Raw genomic sequence first — 19,897 nt, forward strand, 5'->3', positions numbered from 1 at the left:
GGCCGTGATGTCCCAGGACAGCCGCCCGCCCCAGCACGGGATGGCTGCGTCGGGTCAGACCAGGAGAGAAAAGCTGATTGTGGCCGGGTTTGTGGCAGCCCCTGGGATAGAATCGTGGAATGTTAAAGGTTGGAAGGGGGCCTTAAAGATCATCTAGTCCCAAACCCCCCTGTCCTGGGCGGGGACACCTTCCACTATCCCAGGGTGCTCCAAGCCCCATCCAACCTGGCCTTGGACACTTGGCAGGGATCCTGGGGCAGCCACAGCTTCTCTGGGCACCCTGTGCCAGGGCCTTCCCACCCTCACAGGGGAAGAATTTCTTCCTAATATCTAACCTAAATTTCTCCTCTTTTAATTTGTACCCATTCCTCCTTGTCCCGTTACTACAGGACGATGGGCCCAAGAGGCTGCGTGGGGAAGAGACAAGCTGGCCTGAGCCAGGTGAGGTGGGCACAGCCTGTGGCACCCCCAGGGATGGTCTGTGCCTGTTCCCAAGCCAAGGGCAGCCGCTGAATTTTGACATCTCTGCCCAGGGATGGGTGTGGGCTCTGCTTGGTGAGATGGTGAAGTGGAACGATGCTCCAAAAAGGGTTAGCTCACAAAGATGCTGCCCCCAGACCCACATCATTTCAGTATTGCATTGCTTGTAAAGGGTTGGGGGTTTTTTGTGACAAAACTGCAAAATAACTGTTTATTTTGCCTCTGTCCTCTCGCAGTCTGAGCTGCCTCCGTTCTCAGGTTTTGATGTGCTCAGCAAGAGACGGCTGCGGGGTGGGTTTGATTTGATTTTTTTTTTTTTTTAAGATAATTACATTTGAGGCTTCCCTGCTTCTTGCTGTCCCTGCAGAGCCCCCGCCCGCTCTCCCGGGGCAGCGCTGCCTTTCCTGCCTCCTTCAGACCGGCGCTTTGCAGCTCCATGTAACCCAACGAGGCACCGATTGCTTTCAGAAGCACAAATGAATTTAATAAGGGTCCTGGAGAGTCTTTGGAGCCGCAGCTGCCTTGTGGCACCTCCAGCCCCGGGGCTGCATTTCCTTATCGATCTGTTTATCGGCGGTGCTGAGGGCACTGTCCATCCCCGGCGCCAGGACCCCGCCCGCAGCAGCGCGGACACTGATGGTGCTGTTTAGGTGAGAAATGGGACTTGCCTCTCATTCAGCTGGTCCGTGAAGCGTGAAATGCTCGTTTTTTAAAAGCACGGGTGTCTGGGAGAGCCAGCAGTCAGTTCCTTCATGTTCCGTGCTGTAGGTACAGAGAAGCTGCGCTGAGCTGTGGATGGAGATGTCCCCCAAAAGCCCAAATGCTGCTGTCCAACTTTTGTATTTTGCTTGGGCTTCCTTGGAAAAAATGCTGCTTTCCAAAATCCCATTCTTCCCTTCCTTCATGTCAAAAACAAGGAAGCGAGAAAGGTGCATTTGGCCCAGGCTCCAGCGATGCCTCTGGCGCAGCTGCCACAGCACCGTGGCTGAGGGGTCTCAGGGTGACCTGTCCTGGCTCAGCCGGGTCTCCCTGAAGGGCTGGGTACTGGAAAATGTGCTTTTCTCGCTGGTCAGTGCCTGAAGGCGGGGTGGTACCCACTGACACACCTGCCCTGCCAAGGAGGGCCACGAGCAGCACTTTGTGTGGTTGCAGTGAGGGGTACAGGGAGCATCACTGTGGCGGTGGTGCCTCGTGACCCCAGCACCCCAAGGCCCTGGTTTATAATTATCACAAATAAATACACGTGGTAGAATTGAAACCTTTTCCTACACGTGTGGTGCATGGTTGATTCAAGCCTGATTTGCTCAGCCACCCCAAAAAGTGCTTTATTTTCCCATCCAGCCATGGGGTATCTGTTTTTGAAGACTCAGCAGCAGCATTTGAGGGTTAAACCACCAAACCACCACCCGTGAGCGGAGCTGGTGTGGCTGCTTATCCTCACTGCTCCTGGCGCTTGAAATGAAACAGAAATCTAGGTTTCATTATCACAGCAGGCTGTGGGAAAGGTTACATTTGGATTTTTGTGATGTGGGGTGTCACTCAGCAGCCTTGGTTTGGGCCGTAAGAGGGGTAGAGCAGACAGACACTGCCCACTGTGTCTGTACAGGCAGAACTCTTTCACTCTCCGGGTCAAACTGAGCTTGATTTGTAGCACGGGGCTGTGCCAGCTGGGCATCTCCACTCCTGTTGTTCATTTACTCTGCTTTAACCTCCATTTTCTACTCATGAGTTGTTCACAGTAACCACTAATGCAGTAACTTTAATTTATATTGATTTTAGGATGAAATTCTTCCCTGTGACGGTGGGGAGGCCCTGGCACAGGGTGCCCAGAGAAGCTGTGGCTGCCCCTGGATCCCTGGAAGTGTCCAGGGCCAGGTTGGGCAGGACTTGCAGCACCCTGGGACAGTGGAAGGTGTCCCTGCCCATGGCAGGGGGGGTTGGAACAAGGTCCCTTCTAACCCAGACCATTCAGTGATTTTATGATTCCAGGACCAGTGGAGGTTTCTGGGTCTCCTTCCAAGGGCTTAATCTGGCAGTGAAAAAAGATTTCCCATCAGAAGTTGTTTAGAGAGTGCAGGATTATGGTTTACCCAGACTTTGGGGTTTTAAGTGCCGAAGAGTTTCAGGAATGTCACTTCTTAGTGGCAGGGACAGCAATTTCTGCCCCACTACACATCCCATCTCTGAGCCTGGCAAGCCCCACCCCGGGATGGCTGAGAGGGCACCAGAGGCTTAGAAAGAAGGGAAAACAGAAGGATTGGGAATTGCTTAATTAGAAACAGTTTTCTCCTTTAATGTTCTGCAATTACTTTGAGGTCAGGAGAATTATTAGTAATATTAATTGCTGAATTTCCAGAGAACTAAAGTTAATAGTACCCTAATTGGGCTGCACCATCCAGCACTAATTGCTGAGTGCCAGCAGGCAGCTCATTAAGTCTTCCAGCCCTTCTCCCTTGGCAAATCTTATTTCTTCTAAGTCCACATCCCAGATAACGTGGCTGCAGAGGGTTAAAATGTTGGGATAAGCACACCAGACCAACGAGACTGAGGCTCTCAAGGAGTCTGCCCCTTTCCAACTTTCCAACCATGCCAGTGACATCTCAGGCCTCTTGCCTTTGGCATGTGTCCCCAGGCGGGCAAGGAAAGGTGTTTGCTGCTGGGGATGGGCTCAAGTGCAGATGTTTTGGCTCTGAACAGGCTGAGATCTTGTTCCAACCCCCTGCCATGGGCAGGGACACCTCCCACTGTCCCAGGCTGCTCCAAGCCCTGTCCAACCTGGCTTTGGGCACTGCCAGGGATCCAGGGGCAGCCCCAGCTGCTCTGGGCACCCTGTGCCAGGGCCTGCCCACCCTCCCAGGGAACAATTCCTTCCCAGTATTCCATCTAAACCTGCTCTCTGTCACTTTGAAGCCATTTCCCCTTGTTCTATCACTACATACCCTTGTCCAAAGTCCATCTCCAGCTCTTTTGGTCTCTTTTAGGTACTGGAAGGCTGAGGGAAATGCTGGTGGTTCCCACAGGAGGACAGGACAGGGATTTGCCCCCCGCCTAAGGGGCACGTAGAGACAGAAATACTGTGGCTGTGAATGAACATGACCCAGGCCTCATCCTGCCCAAGCCATGGTGCTCTGGGGTGACCAGCAAAAGAAAAGCAACCAAAATACCCTCAAAATACTGAAATAAAGAACTGAAATACTGCAGACAGGAGGGGTTGTTTCTTATTTTTTGGTTCTGAAATGCAGCAACAGAAAACAGAAGGGTAGAGACATCATGAAGTTCCAAACCTGCCCAGTTATGTTTTAAAAAAATTACTAGGAAGGAAAAGAAAATTTCATCGGGTACAATGAGGCTCTCAAAATTACCAGTTTTTATAAATTGCATGTATTTATGTGTGTGTGTGTGTGTGTGTGTGTGTATATATATATAAAAGCCTTATATTTAAAAGATTAGTGCTCCTTCTGGCAAGGCATCAACAAAATTTTTCCTCTCCTGTTTACCTCCACAATACAAAGTGAAGATTATCTCATTCTCACGTCACTATATATAAATAGTAACTGTAAAAGCACCTTTACAAGGCCAGTATTTTGCTGCCATTTTATATTATTCTTTCTTACAGAATGCAATTTTATAGAAAATATATAAAATGCTCCAATTTTGCCTTGGGGAGCAGGAAGGGGAGGCACAGAGCTGTCGCTGGGGAAGGTCCTGTGGCATTATGGAATTTTGCTTTTCTCCAGAGGTGTTTAACAGCAATAACAGGCAAGACTTTACAATAAATAGAATAATGCAGCCCTTGGGACTGTGCTGTACTCACTGTGCACTGTTTTAGCTTCTAACTCCCTCTTCCCACCCATGGGGCTGGTGTGGAATCAACCCCTACCTACGTTGCACTTAGTGAGGATTTGGAGCAAAGGAGCTTTTTCACCTCAAGGCTGGAGCCAGCTGAGGGGCAGGGGGGAGGAAACCCAATCAACCAAACCTTAACCACCAGCCTTTTCATTTTTATTCCCTTTTAAGCCCCAATTCTTGGCAGGCCAAGTAGCAGATAATGGGATTGAAGGAGGCGCCTTTCCCATGCAGGTGTTCAGCAGATGCAGCAGCAGAGCAGGGACGGCCTCTGGGAGATGGTTGTGTCCAGGTGGGCTGGTCAGCAGGAGAGGTGAGGGAATCCCAAATCCTCCCTGTGTGGCTTCTGGCTGCTCCCCACAGAGCAGGGGTTGGATCTTTGCTGCCCACAGGGGGTTGTGAAATGCCCAGCTACTCCTCTCACACCCCCGTGCAGATGGGCCACACTTGTGTTATTAAATAAAGCAGCTTCTGGAGCTGTGGGGCTTTGTCTGGCCAGGTTTTTTTCTTTTTTGTCTTCTTGTTTCTGCTCTGGCACGCCAGAGAGATTTATAGAAACAACATCAAAAGGCCTGAGAGTGGAGGGGATGGATGTGCTGAGCTGACCACTGGCCCCTGGATTTGTCAGGCTGGTATTTATTACAGCAGGGGAGGCGACAGCTATGTTAAGATCAAACTCAAAAGTCAACAGTGAAATTGCATCAAGGCTGGCTACTTTCAAGCAGCTTGCCAGTAATCCCTGCTCCTTCCCTCCGACAGCACCATGAGAGGGGAGAGATAAATTAGGAGGCAGCAAAATGCACCAAGAATACAGGAACAAAAAGCACATGGGTCTAGTGAAGGCTGTGATGTGGAAAATACTCACAGGGCTGAAGGCTGCTCATTGCTGATGGCCTCAGATGTCTGGAAAAGGGTCCAGGCATCAAAGGGGAGGTGGCTGTCACCGCAGCTCAAAGTGCTGCTAATCTGACTGTTAAAAGGTGTGAGTTGTGGGCAGCTGCAGGGCTGGCCAGAGGGAAAAATAAATCGGGATGCTTAAGGGAAGAGACTGGAATGACAATTACTTTATCCTGTAAAATCTCCAGTTAGGAGTTGAAAACTTAAAGACAGAGGCCAAGCAGTAGTGAGGACCAGGAAAGGTGAAGACTTTTTGTTTTGTATTCCATAAGCTTTTCATACTAAGCAAACTTACTGCAAAACAAGCACATCAGTGGGAAAAAGCTGAAACACAGGATGCATTCTTTAAAAATTCACAGATACACATTTACAAGACTTCTTAGTGCGTATTTACATGGATTATTTTGTTTTCTTTCTAGAATTAAAGCTGCCATAAACCTTCAAAGACTTAAGGGCTGTTTCAACAGCTGAATTACAAAACAGCCCGGTCACAAATTAAAAAATAAACTTGAATGGTTTAAATAAAGAGGAAAAAAAAAAATCCATGTGATTCACTTCAGTATAGACTCATACAGGAAAGATCATTCTCTTGCCACACTGTCTATGGTTGTGAAATGTTAAATTTTAGTATTTTAATTTATCCTTGGGTATTTTGGATCCTAAAGAGAAGCAGCTGACTGGGCCCCTGTTAGACCACAACCCTGTTGAGAGGGAAACTGCTTGAAACCATTTGCCCCTCAAAAACTCTCCGAGGTGATGGTGCTGGAAGCCAGACTCCAAAACCAACTTAGAAGAAGATCTTTTTGAAAAGAAATGTATTTTCTTCATAAATACAGTACAATTACATTTTACAATGTCTTTTTACTTCCTAGACATAAAACCACTAACTTTTACAAAAGAGTTCCTATACAAATACATGAAAAGAGACCTCCCCCCCTCTCCCCACAGCCCCCTGTCCCCCCACCCCTGGCATGGAGCAAACCCACAGGCAGCACAGTGAATCCCAGGATAACCTGTGCCAGCCCTAGGCAGAGGAAGCCCAGTTATCCCAGGGTTTTCCTGCCCTGAGCACCCCGGGTTTGTCTCAGTGGGAAGAGCCCTTGGTCCGGCCAGGAGGCACCACGGGTGTCACACGTCCCACGCGCTGCTGGCCCCGCCGGGGGCTCCTGGAGCAGGAGGTGTCCTTGGAAATGGGTCTGGCCTAAAACTCTGCAAGTCCCCCCAACTCAGACAGCCCCAAAAACCGAAGTGAAGGCGATGCTCAGCTTTCAGCACAGACCACACGGGCAGAACTTCAGCCCCACCACGCTTGGTGACCTCAGTGTCCCCCTGCAGACCCCTGAGGAGCAACTCACACACCCCCTTGAGTCCTCAGGCACAAAAGTGCTGCTCCAGACTGCCCAGGAGCTGCCAGGTAGGAGCTGTTTAATTTGATATCAGCATTGGGCCAGGTGGAACAAAAATCTCTGGATCTCAGGCAGTTCCCCAAGCAATCAAACCACAAAGGAACTGCCCAAGGGAAGGACTTTGGAGTTTGGCCATTCTGTAAGCAGTGAAAGGAAAGAGGAAAAATAACTAAACTTCATTTTCTTGTTTTGCTCTACAAAGAAGAATATGTGGCTTTCTTTATAAAAGCTACAATTCTGCTTCTAATACCCGAGTTTAAGAAAAACTCTTAGTCTAAAATTTTGGTTTGCAAAGGTCATTGCAATCATTGTTAAAAACCACTTTCTACTAGAAATAAGCTCTACAGAAGGCAAAGGAACTAGGTGTGCAGTTTGTCTCCTTAAAGCAGTTTCTGTTTTAAAAACAAAATAAAACTCTGTACAGAGACTGAAGACTATAGTACACATCTTCCTCAAAGCGAGCAGCTCGTTTACATTCACATCAGGATGGCTCTGAGGAAGCTCCAGGGGAAGAATACATTCCTGATGGCTCCTGTTTGTCAGCAGAGGAAAATGACCTCCAACTTCCACGGCAAATTTTCGGGGTTTTTGCTTTTTTGGAAGAAATCAAAATTACAAAATAGGGCAAAGATCCTGACCTAAGCAGTGTAAAACTGCACCATCTTCTTCCAGAATTATTTCCATGGGCAAGGAACTGCCAAGACTCCTGCAATCCTGATGGTTCAGACTGTCAGAGACAGCCTGGCTTCCATTTCTGGAGGAGATAGTTGCTGTATTTTATTCACAGAAAGCTACTGTGTCCTTTTTGATTTGTAAAAATAAATTACAGTGGCACTCCATTCGAAAGCAGTGAGCTGCAAGGAGGATAAACCAATTATTTTCACCTGAACAGCCAATACTGATCGGGGAAAACCAGTTTTCTGAAAGAGGTTTTATCTGTAGAAGATTCACATTTTCCCAGACATTTTAGAATTAATGTGAATCAAGTGAGTTGTAACTGTTTTTTTAGAGCCCTACAGTTGTAAAACTTCTTTCCAGCTGCTGAGAAGTATTTGTAAAGATGGAATATAACTTTTCCTGACTCTAAAAGAAAAGCATTCAAACATTTCTCCCCCCCCCCCTACAGAGACACTCGATGGCATTTGATTTCCCTTGTTGCTCATTTTAAGCCAACCCACAAGATATAATATCAATGTTTATGCTGAAATGGCAGAAAGATGGACACCTTGAGCTAATGAGAAAAGCTGCATTTTCAACAACTGCACAGGAGGAAGAGAAATCACTTCAAATCATCCAGGGTGGGCATTACTTCATAAAATGGGATGGAATTAAGCCAAGAGAAATAAAAGCAAGACATTCTCAGGGATGAGAATGAAGTGGCTGTGGACAGTGTGCCTGGAAAAGAGTGGGGAATGGTTCAGAGGGAAGGAAGGTCTGGAACTGTCTGGGAAGATTTGTCCCATGTGGCAGAGTCAGGCAAAGCCTTGCAGTGCAGCTCTGCAGTGCCTGGAGCTGGGCTGATGGAAGGGGTCTGTGCCTGGCCGGGCTGCACTGACCCAGTGCATCTCCTACCCCACTCTTTGCCATCTCTGCCTTCTGCAGGACTGGGAATATGGCCTGGAGAACCCTGACCAGCAGCAAATCTGCTAGAAACAATGAGAAGTGTTTTCCTTGGATTTTAAGTGATTATTGTAAGAAGGAAAACTCAGGGCTGGCCTTTAGGCACCACCTGTGCAGAGAGAGAGGCACCTCCTCTCCCCTCCTGTGATCCTGTGATCCCTGTTGGTCTGGTAAGGCCATTTCAATTGGACACTGCAGCAGTAGTGTCAAACAGCAATTAAAGACATTCACTAACTCTGTGACAATTAATTGCTGGATTTCCTTATTTCTGGGGTGAAACGATCTGAAATGAAAATTTTGCTACTCTAATGCTGCACAGAAAGCTGAAACTAGCCAGGTTCGCAGTGTGTGACCACTGGGTAATTAAATATTTTAACATTCAAGTACAAAAATAAAAAAAAAAGAGTAGTTTTTAACAGAAATTAATATTGAAGTGTTTTAATAAAATGCAAAGACAGTAACAAAGAAATACTCATGTACTTCTATTGGTCTTAATCTCTTCTTATAGTTTCTGTAACCAAAGCACTGCTGCATCTGTGCTAGTTCCCAAAAATCTGGAGGTGAACCTCATGACTTAAACACGTAACTGTCTTCTGTAATGCCTCTGGGACTTTAAGCTGCTCTCTCCACTCAGATGAATTAAAGAACTATTTTGGAAGGAGAGAATCTGCCATCTGAACCTTTGCATGGAGCTTCTCTTTAAAGCTCTACCTCTGAGGCTTTGCTATATGAAAAAGAATCCAGTCTCTCCAGAAAGGAGGGACGTACAAAGTTGAAGGCCATTTGAAATACAGAAAAGGCTGCTACAGAGAAAGATCTCCACAGATGCAGTAGATTAAGCTGCTAACTCTGAAAAACAACAGGGCTTCCCACTTGAACTATGGTAAATTTGGAGTAGTTTCACTAAAGCCAATGGAATTACAATGTCAGAAATCTGATCTAACAGATCAGGGCTGGGCCTGTAAATTCTTCTTATTAATTTATGTAAAACATGAATGCAATATATTATTTACTATCCACTGTACAAATTATTGAAAAAGTACTTAAGTATAAAAGTGTGGCAAATCTTGCAAAAAGAACTACAAATATGAAATGCGACATTAATCACCGGAGTCACTTGTTTTAATATAGAAATAATAAAGAAAGAAATTTGAGAAGTAAAAAAAAAAATGTTACCACACTGAAAATGGAAACCTTTTCAGCCTAGGAACATGAAATACCTATTCTGAGTTCTTACACTGAGAAGAAAGAGGAAGTGAAAAGGGAAATCTCCCTTGATCACAGCTCAGATTTATAAAAGCTTCCCAGAACACCTGTATTCTACAACCATTAAGTGATGCTCACAACGATGTCCCTGGTTCTGAGGCCATTTTAAGGCCATTAAGCTCACCTTACTACATTCAAGCTAGACATGTAACCAGCACCTGTGAGAGCAGGTACTTCTGCTTAAGAGACTTTAAAAACACTGAAATGAAATATCAGATGTAGTGCACCTAAGTTCTAGTATTTTTCTGCAGATGTTATCAGATCCAGTATTTAAAAAATAAAGGGGGAAACTTTCAAAGAACAACTGTTACGGGTTTTTTATAATTTAGAACAAATTATAAATTAACCTGTCCAAACTTTTGAGACATAATATACAAGAGCAAACAGCTGAGTGTTCTTTTATTACTCAGGTACTACATTTTTTTTCCCAACAAAAATGTCTTTTAAAAATTTCTTGCTACTGTTATCCCAGCTTAGATCCTGGTACAGCCTTTCAGATGAGGTATTCTACCATCTCTCCATCTGGGAGGTCCTGCCCCACAGTCTGAACAGGGGCTTTTCTTTCAAGAGTGCTGGAGTGGAAGAGTGGCCCATCTATGTGATGAGGAAAAACAAGAGACAAGACAATGAAAGGTGTAACTTCACTGAGGTTAGAAATATGACATTAACATTTTAAGTCATCTTGTATCATTGCCCAGAGAGCTAATAATTTTTTTAGTTTTAAAAAATTCAATTCCCACATATGCAGCCAGACATAAAGCTATTTTATCAAATTCCATTTGGGTACCTCCCACTGATACACAACTCCACATAAAACTGGAGTGACTGCATTTAAACCAATGCAGTCAGGGTAGATTTTCACCACCAGACCTGTTCTCCCTCGATATCCATTAAAAAGCACAGCATGGGCAGGAGGCAGAGCCCAGCCAAATGCTCTCTGCCATAAAGAACAACAGCATTGTAATGTGTCTGTAAGGAGAAGAGGCAAGGTTGTGTAATCTGCATTGACTTGGCAGAGCAGGCTGGAAAATGAGCAGCTCTTGCCAGCTGGGAGCTCTGTGGGAAGCAAATGCAGCTCCTGTGACACTCACTGTCAACTGGATCTCCAAGGCTGAAGTTGGTCCTGTGACTGGGAAGGTACCAAGACAACTTTATTGTGATAGCTCCCTCTCCTGCTTCTCCCTCCCCCTCTCTGAGTCCACCTGGCTTTGGATGCCCACTCAATGCAATGGCCAGTTGGAACAGCCCATTTTCATGTGTTTAAACCCCACATCCTACTCACAAACTTACTTCACAGAAGACACTGACTCAGAGACTGCCCAGGGATTTGCATGTCCCTGTTCTCAATTCTCAGATCTTGCTGCACCTCCCTACCCAGTGTGCCCACGCTTATGCTACCACTCTCCAAGCTTTTGTTTTCCTTCAGAGCATTTGAGACCACTCAGAACACCGTCACACTTGTCCCTGAAATCCACTTGTCCTCACAAAAACTAACCCGAGTTTGCCTGGATGGAGAAAGGGATGTCAGGGCTGCTCCACGGATGGGGAGTGGGTGGCAGGGCCCCCCTCAGGACTGGGGCTGAGCTCTGTTACCTGTTTTCTCTGCACTGTAGGTCAGGTTGGTGCTGGGGAGTCGTGCTGGGGTGGGAGCTGCAGGGGAAGGAGCAGCTTTGCCCTGCTCACTGCCCCGGTCTGTCTGGGTGCTGCAGTCTCTGCTGCCTGTCTTCGAGTGGGCCGACAGCAACGGTGTGGAGGGAAGGACAGGAGAAGGGGTGGAGGGGATGGATTCGGAGCGATATTCTGTTCCCAGCAGAACACCTGCGCGGGAAAAGGGAAGGGAATGTCACCATCACAGAAAACTAACGGCTATCAGCTCTGCACCACTCTGCACTGCTTGCTCCAGGACCTGGAAAGTGCTCCCTCCCTCAAGAGGCCGCACTGGTTTGCCTTTCCCTTTCCACAGCACCTTCCACCCCTGGGTGCTGAAGTACCCGAGGAATAGCAGTGTCCCCATGTTGCTGCTTGCAGGTGGGCACTGATCTGCACACTCTGAAATCACCTGCAACAGGTTCTCATTTACATTTCAGGGGTTTTTACTCTCAGTTTTGGGCCTAACTTCTCCCAGGGGAAAAAAAAATCATCTGGGATTTGCTTTGTTACAACTCCATTTCTCAGAACAATGCTGTCGAGCCATTCCAGACAGGAGTCATGTTGGTGCAGGCACAACACTACAGGATAGAAATCCTGATTAGAATCTCTGCTCCAATTCAAGGAGACTTTACACCTTCAGCCAGCTGTAACACCCAGCTGAAAGCAAGTGCTTGGGAACCCTGAAAACTGTATCCCAGACATCCCTAAAGTCAGGTGCCAAAGTGGGAATAGAGGCTTACATATTTAATGGCAGAGCCTGAGTATCAGGAGTCACTATTCCCAAAAGTGATTAAAATAAGCAGCTATTTCAAATGTGTCTCATCTTGCAGCCAGCTTTACTGTAATTAAACAGTCTGTCTGTCCAACACACCCCCCTCCAAGCAGTGACTCCTATATCAGAATTGCCACTGGTATTTGGAAATTACCCAGGCTGCCCTTCCAGCTCTTGTCTTCTCTCTTCTCCTCCAGGATGGGGGTGCTGCTCAGCGTTGAGGAGTGGGACAGCAAGCCCGAGCCAGCGTTGGAGATGGACATGAGGGACTTGGCAGGTCTCATGGAGGAGAGCTGCTCTGTCTTGCCGGGCTCCTTGCGGGAGCGCTGCTGCAGCACTTTGATCATGGCATCCTTCTCGATGATCTGAGCGTGCAGGGTCTTAATTCTTTGGGGGAAGGAAAAAGAACAGTTTAAGTGTCTCCCATCTCCCTGGACTGAGGCCTCAGTGTCCCCATGGCTGTGACTAGGACTCCCTTAGGCATTTGGGGAGGTGGAGGGAGGATGCCAGGACATTGTCCTGGGCACTGGCTGCTCTCTGGCCCACAGAGCAGATCATGTGAGAGAGTGCACTGACACACCCACCCACCTCTGGCTACTGGAAACTGCTCTAAACAGCCATGGAAGGAGCTCTGAGACAAACCTGAGAGTTATGGGCACAACATGGAACCAACAGAAGGCATTAACACACTTTGGGGAGACTGCACTGGGCCTAACCCCAGGGAAAACAGCTCTGTGAGCCTGTTAAGGGGCAGCTGGAGCCTGGGGTCTGATGGAGATACCCTGAAGAGAGAACAGGAACAAGCTAGATGCAAAAAATCTAAGACAAGACTTTTTTGCATTAGCCTTCAGTATCAAGACAGGTTTTGGATTGCTATGTGGGTACTTCCTTGGCCAAATGAGCGTCTGGCACTCAACATCCCTGCTGCTGGTGAAGACACAAGAATTTCTGGTTCTGAGGCGTCTACCCAGGCAATTAATTTCAAATCCCCATCCCAAAGAAGCCAGATAGGACCAAACTGCACTTCACCTTCCCTCCATGTCGAGACATCTCCTGTTGGCCAGCAGGATCTCCTCCTCCTCCTTCTGGATGCGAGCTTCCAGCGAGGTGTCGTAGCTGGGGTTGGGCGAGTGGCTGATCACTGTCGTGTCCCTGGAACAAGGACAGCAGATGAAGACCTGCTAAGTTTGCTGCTTTCCCCCCAGCAGCACAAAAATACTGCTCAAATGTAACAAACAAGAATATCCCACTTTTTTGAGTTTAAGCTGGCTCAGTGTCTTCCAAAAATCCAACTCCCAACTTCATTTGTGTCCTAATGAAGAAGGATTGCAAAAACACGCAGATCATTACAACAACCTCCTGTCCATCTCAGGCCAGTCCCTCATCTAAACAGAGTCACTGCACTACTGTAAACTGATCAACGAGGCAAATCCAAGGACACAGGGAAGGGAAAGGAACACCAGGCACTTTTCTTCAACTTCAGATAAAAAGCTTTTTTCCTTCCCCTTCCAACAGTATCATACAGGGATGTGAATATCAAAGGGAACGAGGCATGGAAGTTTCTTAAGCGATCCTAAGCAGCTAGGTCCAAAAAATTTGGAATAGGGTGAAAAGAGTTTCAGACTGATTCCATATAGTGCCTGAAGTTAACCTTGTGATAGTTGGTCAGTCCACTAACCAAATAATGAGTATTTCATCCTACTTGTGAATGTGGAAGGGCATGAGGAGATCATTCACCAAAGAAACCCAATCTGACCCAGTTCCTGCCAGGCCTCTAAAGCATCCTTCCTGCAACCTCAGCTTCCCAAGGGATGCCAGTTTCCACTGTTAAAGAAAAGGGAAAGAAATCTGGACAGTGTAGATGAGGTTGCCACTGGCATTAGTGGAATCTAGATGGAAATGGAAAAGCAGAGGCTCTTTCCTGACTGGGCAACATTCTTGTTCATTTAATGAAACCTGAGCAGGCCTAACACATCCCCTCCCACTCCATGATAAACAATAGACCAGGCCCCAACTTATCAGCCCACGCTGAAAATATAACATGGCCTCTAAGCACAAGCAGCAGCAGGAGCCTTTAGGGAATCTCTGGGGAGGTGGAAAACAGTGCACAAGAAGCATCAATACCCTAAAATAACAGCTTGCTCCTGGAGCAAGATAAGATAAGTCTTTAAACGCTAACACAGCAGATCTGCAACTTCACCCCTGTAATTCCAGTGTGATCTTACAAGCTGGGAAGCCAGTTGTGATAACATCCCTATCTGGATCTGGCTCATGAAACAATCTACAGTAAAATCTGCTGTCCAGAACCATAAACTAGTGAGCAATGCAATTATATGCAAGCAAGGCCTAATGCTAAGGAGTTGCACTCCAGTAACAGCCCTTGTTTATCAACCAGCTGAGGCACTCGGGCCTATTTACAGCTGTAAGAAGTGTTTCTGTACAGTTGTCTTGGAATGGGACCTTGTTACCAAATTTCAGACACCCTTCCCACCCCCACAAGCAGTGCTCTCCATACAGAGCAGAATGTTTTGAGCAGAATTTCCTACTAGATGCTTCTGGTTAGTAACCAGACAATACCACAAAGTAATTTGCAAAAACATTCTGGAGAACAAGGAAGCCATTCAGGGTGAATGATGTGAATCACCAAGCTCACCCCATCTCACATGACTTCAGCAAGGATGGATTCCTGTTTTTAAAATTAAAAACCCCCCAAGCCTCTTCTCCTTTGAATCAACGGCTTCCAGGAATGGCTCAGAACAATTCTAGTCTGGAAAACGGCTCCTGCATGTGGAGGAATCCTCCCCTGGAAAAATGTTTCTAATTGTTGGCAATTGCACAGCTCCCAGGAAGAGCAGCCAAGCTCCACTTGCTTGCAGAGGTCTGAGGAGTTGTTCAGACCACAGGGCAAGCGATCGCGGGAGGGTGGCATGACAACATTCCTGGGTGGGAAATATGACATTCAACTGGAAAAAGAAAATAATCCCAGCACTGTGAAAAGTCCCATTTACCTCTGAGCAGCCACAGTCGCAGCTGCATCCAAAGCAAACTGTCTCATCACACTTTCCTCCAGGTACTTCTGTTCCCACTTGGTCATGTCAGCTTCCAGAGCAAGGATCCTCTCTTCCTTCTCACGCAGCAGCTCCATGAGCGCCGTGGCGTTGTACTCGGAGACGTTGGCAGCTTGAGATGTGCCCTGACGCTGATTCCCAAGAGGGAAAAACCAAACCAAACAAAAATAGAAGTCTCAGGATGCAGCTGTAAGGCTCAGGGTTGGCTGGTTTGCTTTTTGTCACTGGTTTGACACAAGAATCCCCCCAGAGGGAAATGCAGTGGCTTTATGCTGTGTTGGGCAGACTAATGAGAAAATACCCGAGATGGAAAATACTCCTCCCAAGGCCTTTTTTCCATGTCCAAAGCCCCAAATATGCATCCCAGAGCTAGACTGTGCTATACAGGTGTGACATGCACAGCCCTTCCATAATGCCTGAAGTAACACAGACTGACTCCCAAGTGTTCAGCAAGGCACTGACTAGTATCATCCCTTCAAAAAAAAATACATCCTAAATATTTTTAAAGCATTTGGTTATTAAATTTATATGATCAGTGTATAGCTGGGGATTGAAATACTCCAGTGCTAAAGCAAGATTTGGAAGGCAGGCAGTGCTCCCTTTCAAAGTAAGGAAGCATGGAGGTTTGTTCAGATAACAGTTCAAGGAATAAAAATTCCAGTTTCATATGGAAGTCTCATGTGGAATTAGCAAGACGTTTGACTTGAAAAACAAAATAAATGGTTTAAAGGAATAGAAATTGGGCTATTTTATGCTGAACTCAGGATTTTCAACCATGACAAGAAAGCAATGTTTTGTGTTGACTCAGGCTCAGCGTGAGGTTTAGAGTACCTGATCTTCCAAAGGTGTAACAGAAATGTTTATCAAACTACTGTAACTCCTACTAAAACCAATGCAAAACCCCAAGATTTAAATTTCTATTCCTATGCAGAGATGGAAGTTAGGGGATAAAAGTAACCTGAAACTAAATGTGATTTAGAACACAGGCCTGCATCCTATGTCCAGTAAAAATCAGAGACCTGACAGTTCACCTGTGTTTGACACAGGCTGAAGTAAAACTAAAACTTCACGTCCAATTCATAACACACCTGCACAATCTACTTCTCATTCATTCTTTTTGCTGAAAAAGACTCATAATATAATTGCAATATAGTCTATGTGAAACTCCCATACATTTCCATCAACTGCATGTATGGAATTGGCTTTGATGGTTTAGTCTTGTGTGCTTTTTTTAAATGCAAAAGGTTTTTGAAGGCCCTCTTTTCAGGCCAGTTGTTAATGAATTTTATATAAAATCCCAAATGGTGAACACGATTTTAAAATAATTTCAGATAATATAACCATGTTATTTAAAGATAAACCAGCATGTAGCTATGAGGCTATTTCTACACCTTGTCACACGATAGATCCCCTATTGCTCCTTGCCTAAATCCTCTGGTTGAAACAGAATCAAATCACGTAAAAGCAATACAATGGCCAGCAAATCCATGACTCTAACTAGTGAAAAAGAAGTTTTTTAACAACACAAGATGAAAAACCCCACTGCCTTTCTCTTCTGTGTGGTGCAGGGTGCAATCCTACAGGGATCCCAGGGGCAGGGGGTACCTGCTGCATGCGGAGAGATTCCAGCTCCCTCTCCAGCCGGGTGCGCAGCCTGTGCTCCAGCTGCTCCCTCTTCTCACACGCTGCCTGCAGCTGAACCAAGGCCTGCTGCATCTTCTCCACCTTCTCAACATAGACCTGCTTCTTCTTCAGCTGAACAAAGGAAGAAAAGGCAACATAAATAATGAGAATGAGCGAGTGAACTTCAGGCTTTGCCACCAGCCAGGAAGAAGATGTGTGACTTCCAGGTGACTTCCAGAACCTGAAGGGAGCCCACAAGAAAGATGGAGAGAGACTATTTGCAAGGGCTTGGAGTGACAGGACAAGGAGGAATGGCTTCCCACTGACAAGAAGTCAGGCTTAGAGGGGATATTGGGAGGAATTCTCCCCTGTGAGGGCCATGAGGCCCTGGCACAGGGTGCCCAGAGAAGCTGTGGCTGCCCCTGGATTCCTGGAAGTGTCCCAGGCCAGGCTGGATGGGGCTCAGAGCAACCTGGGATACAGGAAGGTGTCCCAATGGCAGAGAGCTGGAACTGGATGATCTTTAAAGTCCCTTCCAACTCAAACTATTCCATGATTCATGACTGCTGTCAGTGGGCCCTGGCCTCCTGCTCTGGACTGGACACTCAGGATGTTACAGCTCTGTCCCATCTCTACTTTCCTGCTGGGTGTATTTGCCCTTTTTGTCCTCAGTGACCCCATGGTAACGATGGGGAAACAGGAAATTATCTGTTGCAAATGTCTGAGAGCAGCAATGGACTAGAAAGGGCACTAGGGACTGAAATAGTGTTTGAGTAACTTGACACACGTTTCCAAGGTAACTGCAGCAGTGTTTAGAGCTGGTCCACAAGCTCTCAGTGCAATATTGAAAATTGCTGGCAGCATTTTTACAAGATTAAGCAGAAACGAAATCAAAATTTGTAGGATCCTATTGCAATCCCATCACAAAAATATAATAGGATCAAAGCACACACCAGCCATGGCCCAGGCTCTCCCCATGCCAGGTTTATCCCACCAGTCTGGACACGCTTCTTGGCCTGACAGGTCCTGCTCTGTTCCTGCCACTGCCCTTCCATCCTCCTCCATCGTTCATCCTGCAAACCAAGCTGCCACCCTGCCTCACAAGAAGCAACAAAAACTGCCACACTGAGCCTCCCAGTAATTGTCTTAGCAAGGTTAATCCACAGTTTAGGCAGAAAAAACCAAAACTTAAATACGGATGAAAATTTTAAAAAATAATAAAACATACCCAGAGCCCAGCTCTACTCAAATATAGGGAATACTGCATACCTGTGTGCATTATTTTCTGTTAAGGAAAAGAATAACAATTGCAATTAGCTGGCCCTGTGCAGCAAATCTGGGGCACTGCTTTTGTAGCTCTGATTGTCATAAACCCTGAAATACAAAAATAGCAGGAAGAAGGCAACTTTTCCCAACAGTCAGAGCCAAAGTTCTAGAGAAGCACCACAGTGCAAAACACAGACTCCCTTATGTGAGTTCAAAGAGCTGTTCTACAGCTTCATGGAAGAAAAGTCCACTGAGGGATATTAAAGACAAAAGACACCACTTTTGGCTCAGGAAGTCCTTCTTGGAAGCGGAAAGTATTCTGGGAAAGTATCACTGCTCGTTGGCCCCATTCTGACAGTGTTCCCTAGGAATCTGCTCTCCGTTTCAGCAGACACAGGATACTTTGATCTGAACATGAGCTGTTCTCACATCGCACCTTTGTTCCAAAAAGGTCTTATCATGTGTTTCTTAAAAAATTTTCCTTTTTCTCACTCCTGTTCCTTCAGGCAATGCAAAGAGCAGGGAGAGAAAAATCTCCAAACGCTATTAATCCCAGACATAGTATCCTTTTCTTCTCTCCATAAAGTCAGCAGGCATCTAATCTCACAGCGTGAACATTGCTGCCTTAGAAGATTTTCCCCAAACAAGAATTTTATAATAAAAGTTACAATAAACAGTGAGCAATCCAGCCAAAGGACTTCCCACCAGTGCATGTACAGTAGAAAGGTATTTTTATTCTTTGATTGCTCAAGATTTCAAGCTTGTTTGGAATGGGAGAGATGAGAACATTTAAATATAGTTTAATATCCACTGCTGCTCTGCAGAAAATCAATAAAGATGTTATACTTAATAAATCTTTTTATTCCATACCATTGTGCTTGGTAACACCAATTTAAGGTTTCTCAGACTCCACTGAAGTATGGACTAATGCAGCAGTTTTAAACTTAGATTAACAGCAGCTCAAAGGAGCCAAAAGGGATAACCTATAGGCTCAGCAGCAGAACCCAGACATGGAGAGACTCAGTATCTTGGGTTTTGACCTGGACAAGAGTGAGGAACAACCTGATAAGCTCACTAGCAGTGAAATATCATGCATCGAGCTGAAAAATAATCTCTTCAAAACCAGCTCTCCTCCCTCTCTCTTCTTCATAAAAGAAATTAAGGATGAGGTGATGGACATTTGGTCTCTTATTACCTACTACAAAGCATTTAAATTTCTGAGAAGTTTTTTAACACACAGGCAAAATCCTGCAAAAGCAGCCACCGACAACATTTTACAGTTCCACAATTAACAAACCTGAGTATGCATATGTGTGGATTAACGTTCTGGCCCACATTCAAAGAATACCAAGAGCCCAGCCAAAAAGCAGAATTAGGACACAGAAATTCCACTGAAACATTCATTTTGAACGTGCTCCCATCAGCCAAACCTGCAGGTGAGAAGTTGCAACACAAGCTGTTGCCCAACTTCCCAGCACTGCCTGCACACGCCTGACTCAGGCACCAGACCCAACGTACAGGCACAGCTTGTTCAGTGGCTTTGCAGAAAGACAACATTTTTTTCTCCCTTTACAAGATGCACTTCATCTTCCAGCATCAGGGAGAATTAGGAATATTGGAAGATTTCGGGCTGGTGTGTGTATTCCTTTCAACAGCTTAAAACCAGAATTAGTTCACGAATTCCTCAATAATTTTCAGGTTTTTGGAACCCACGTGTTCAGTAAGCTTTAAAGGCAGGGATGTGCTCCAGACAACTCAGCTTTCCTAATGTCCTTTGTCAGAACTATCCTTTATCTATAAGATAGTTTCATTTCATGTACTTGCTGCCTTCAGTAAAGTCACTGCATGTTTTGGCACTCTCATTCATTTCCAGCTCTGCCACTCTGCTACCGCAAGTATTTGTGAGAAAAATTTACCTTTCTGTGATTCTCCAGAAGTGGTGGAAGGGAAATATAAATGTATAAATTTTTGGTTTTCATGTCTCTGACTTGATCTGAACTCTC

The 19,897-nt window shown here is 45.9% G+C and overlaps 1 protein-coding gene across 2 annotated transcripts in view; it reads right to left on the reverse strand.

Annotated features, from left to right (window-relative positions):
• Window positions 1-8,671: 8,671 nt before the first annotated feature.
• The window catches only part of AMOT (angiomotin), a 57,765-nt gene continuing 46,539 nt past the window's right edge, over window positions 8,672-19,897 (reverse strand). For both annotated transcript variants that reach the window (XM_048318745.1, XM_048318744.1), the window contains exons 8-13: window positions 16,611-16,760; window positions 14,946-15,136; window positions 12,967-13,089; window positions 12,092-12,324; window positions 11,109-11,333; window positions 8,672-10,109 (exon numbers count right to left, since the gene is read on the reverse strand). In XM_048318745.1, the coding sequence (XP_048174702.1) occupies window positions 10,009-10,109; window positions 11,109-11,333; window positions 12,092-12,324; window positions 12,967-13,089; window positions 14,946-15,136; window positions 16,611-16,760 (1,023 nt within the window). In that variant the 3' untranslated portion in view covers window positions 8,672-10,008. The remainder of the gene's footprint in view (window positions 10,110-11,108; window positions 11,334-12,091; window positions 12,325-12,966; window positions 13,090-14,945; window positions 15,137-16,610; window positions 16,761-19,897) is intronic.

Source organism: Corvus hawaiiensis, chromosome 14 (assembly GCF_020740725.1).
Source record: "Corvus hawaiiensis isolate bCorHaw1 chromosome 14, bCorHaw1.pri.cur, whole genome shotgun sequence".
NCBI classification, from domain to species: Eukaryota; Metazoa; Chordata; class Aves; order Passeriformes; family Corvidae; genus Corvus; species Corvus hawaiiensis.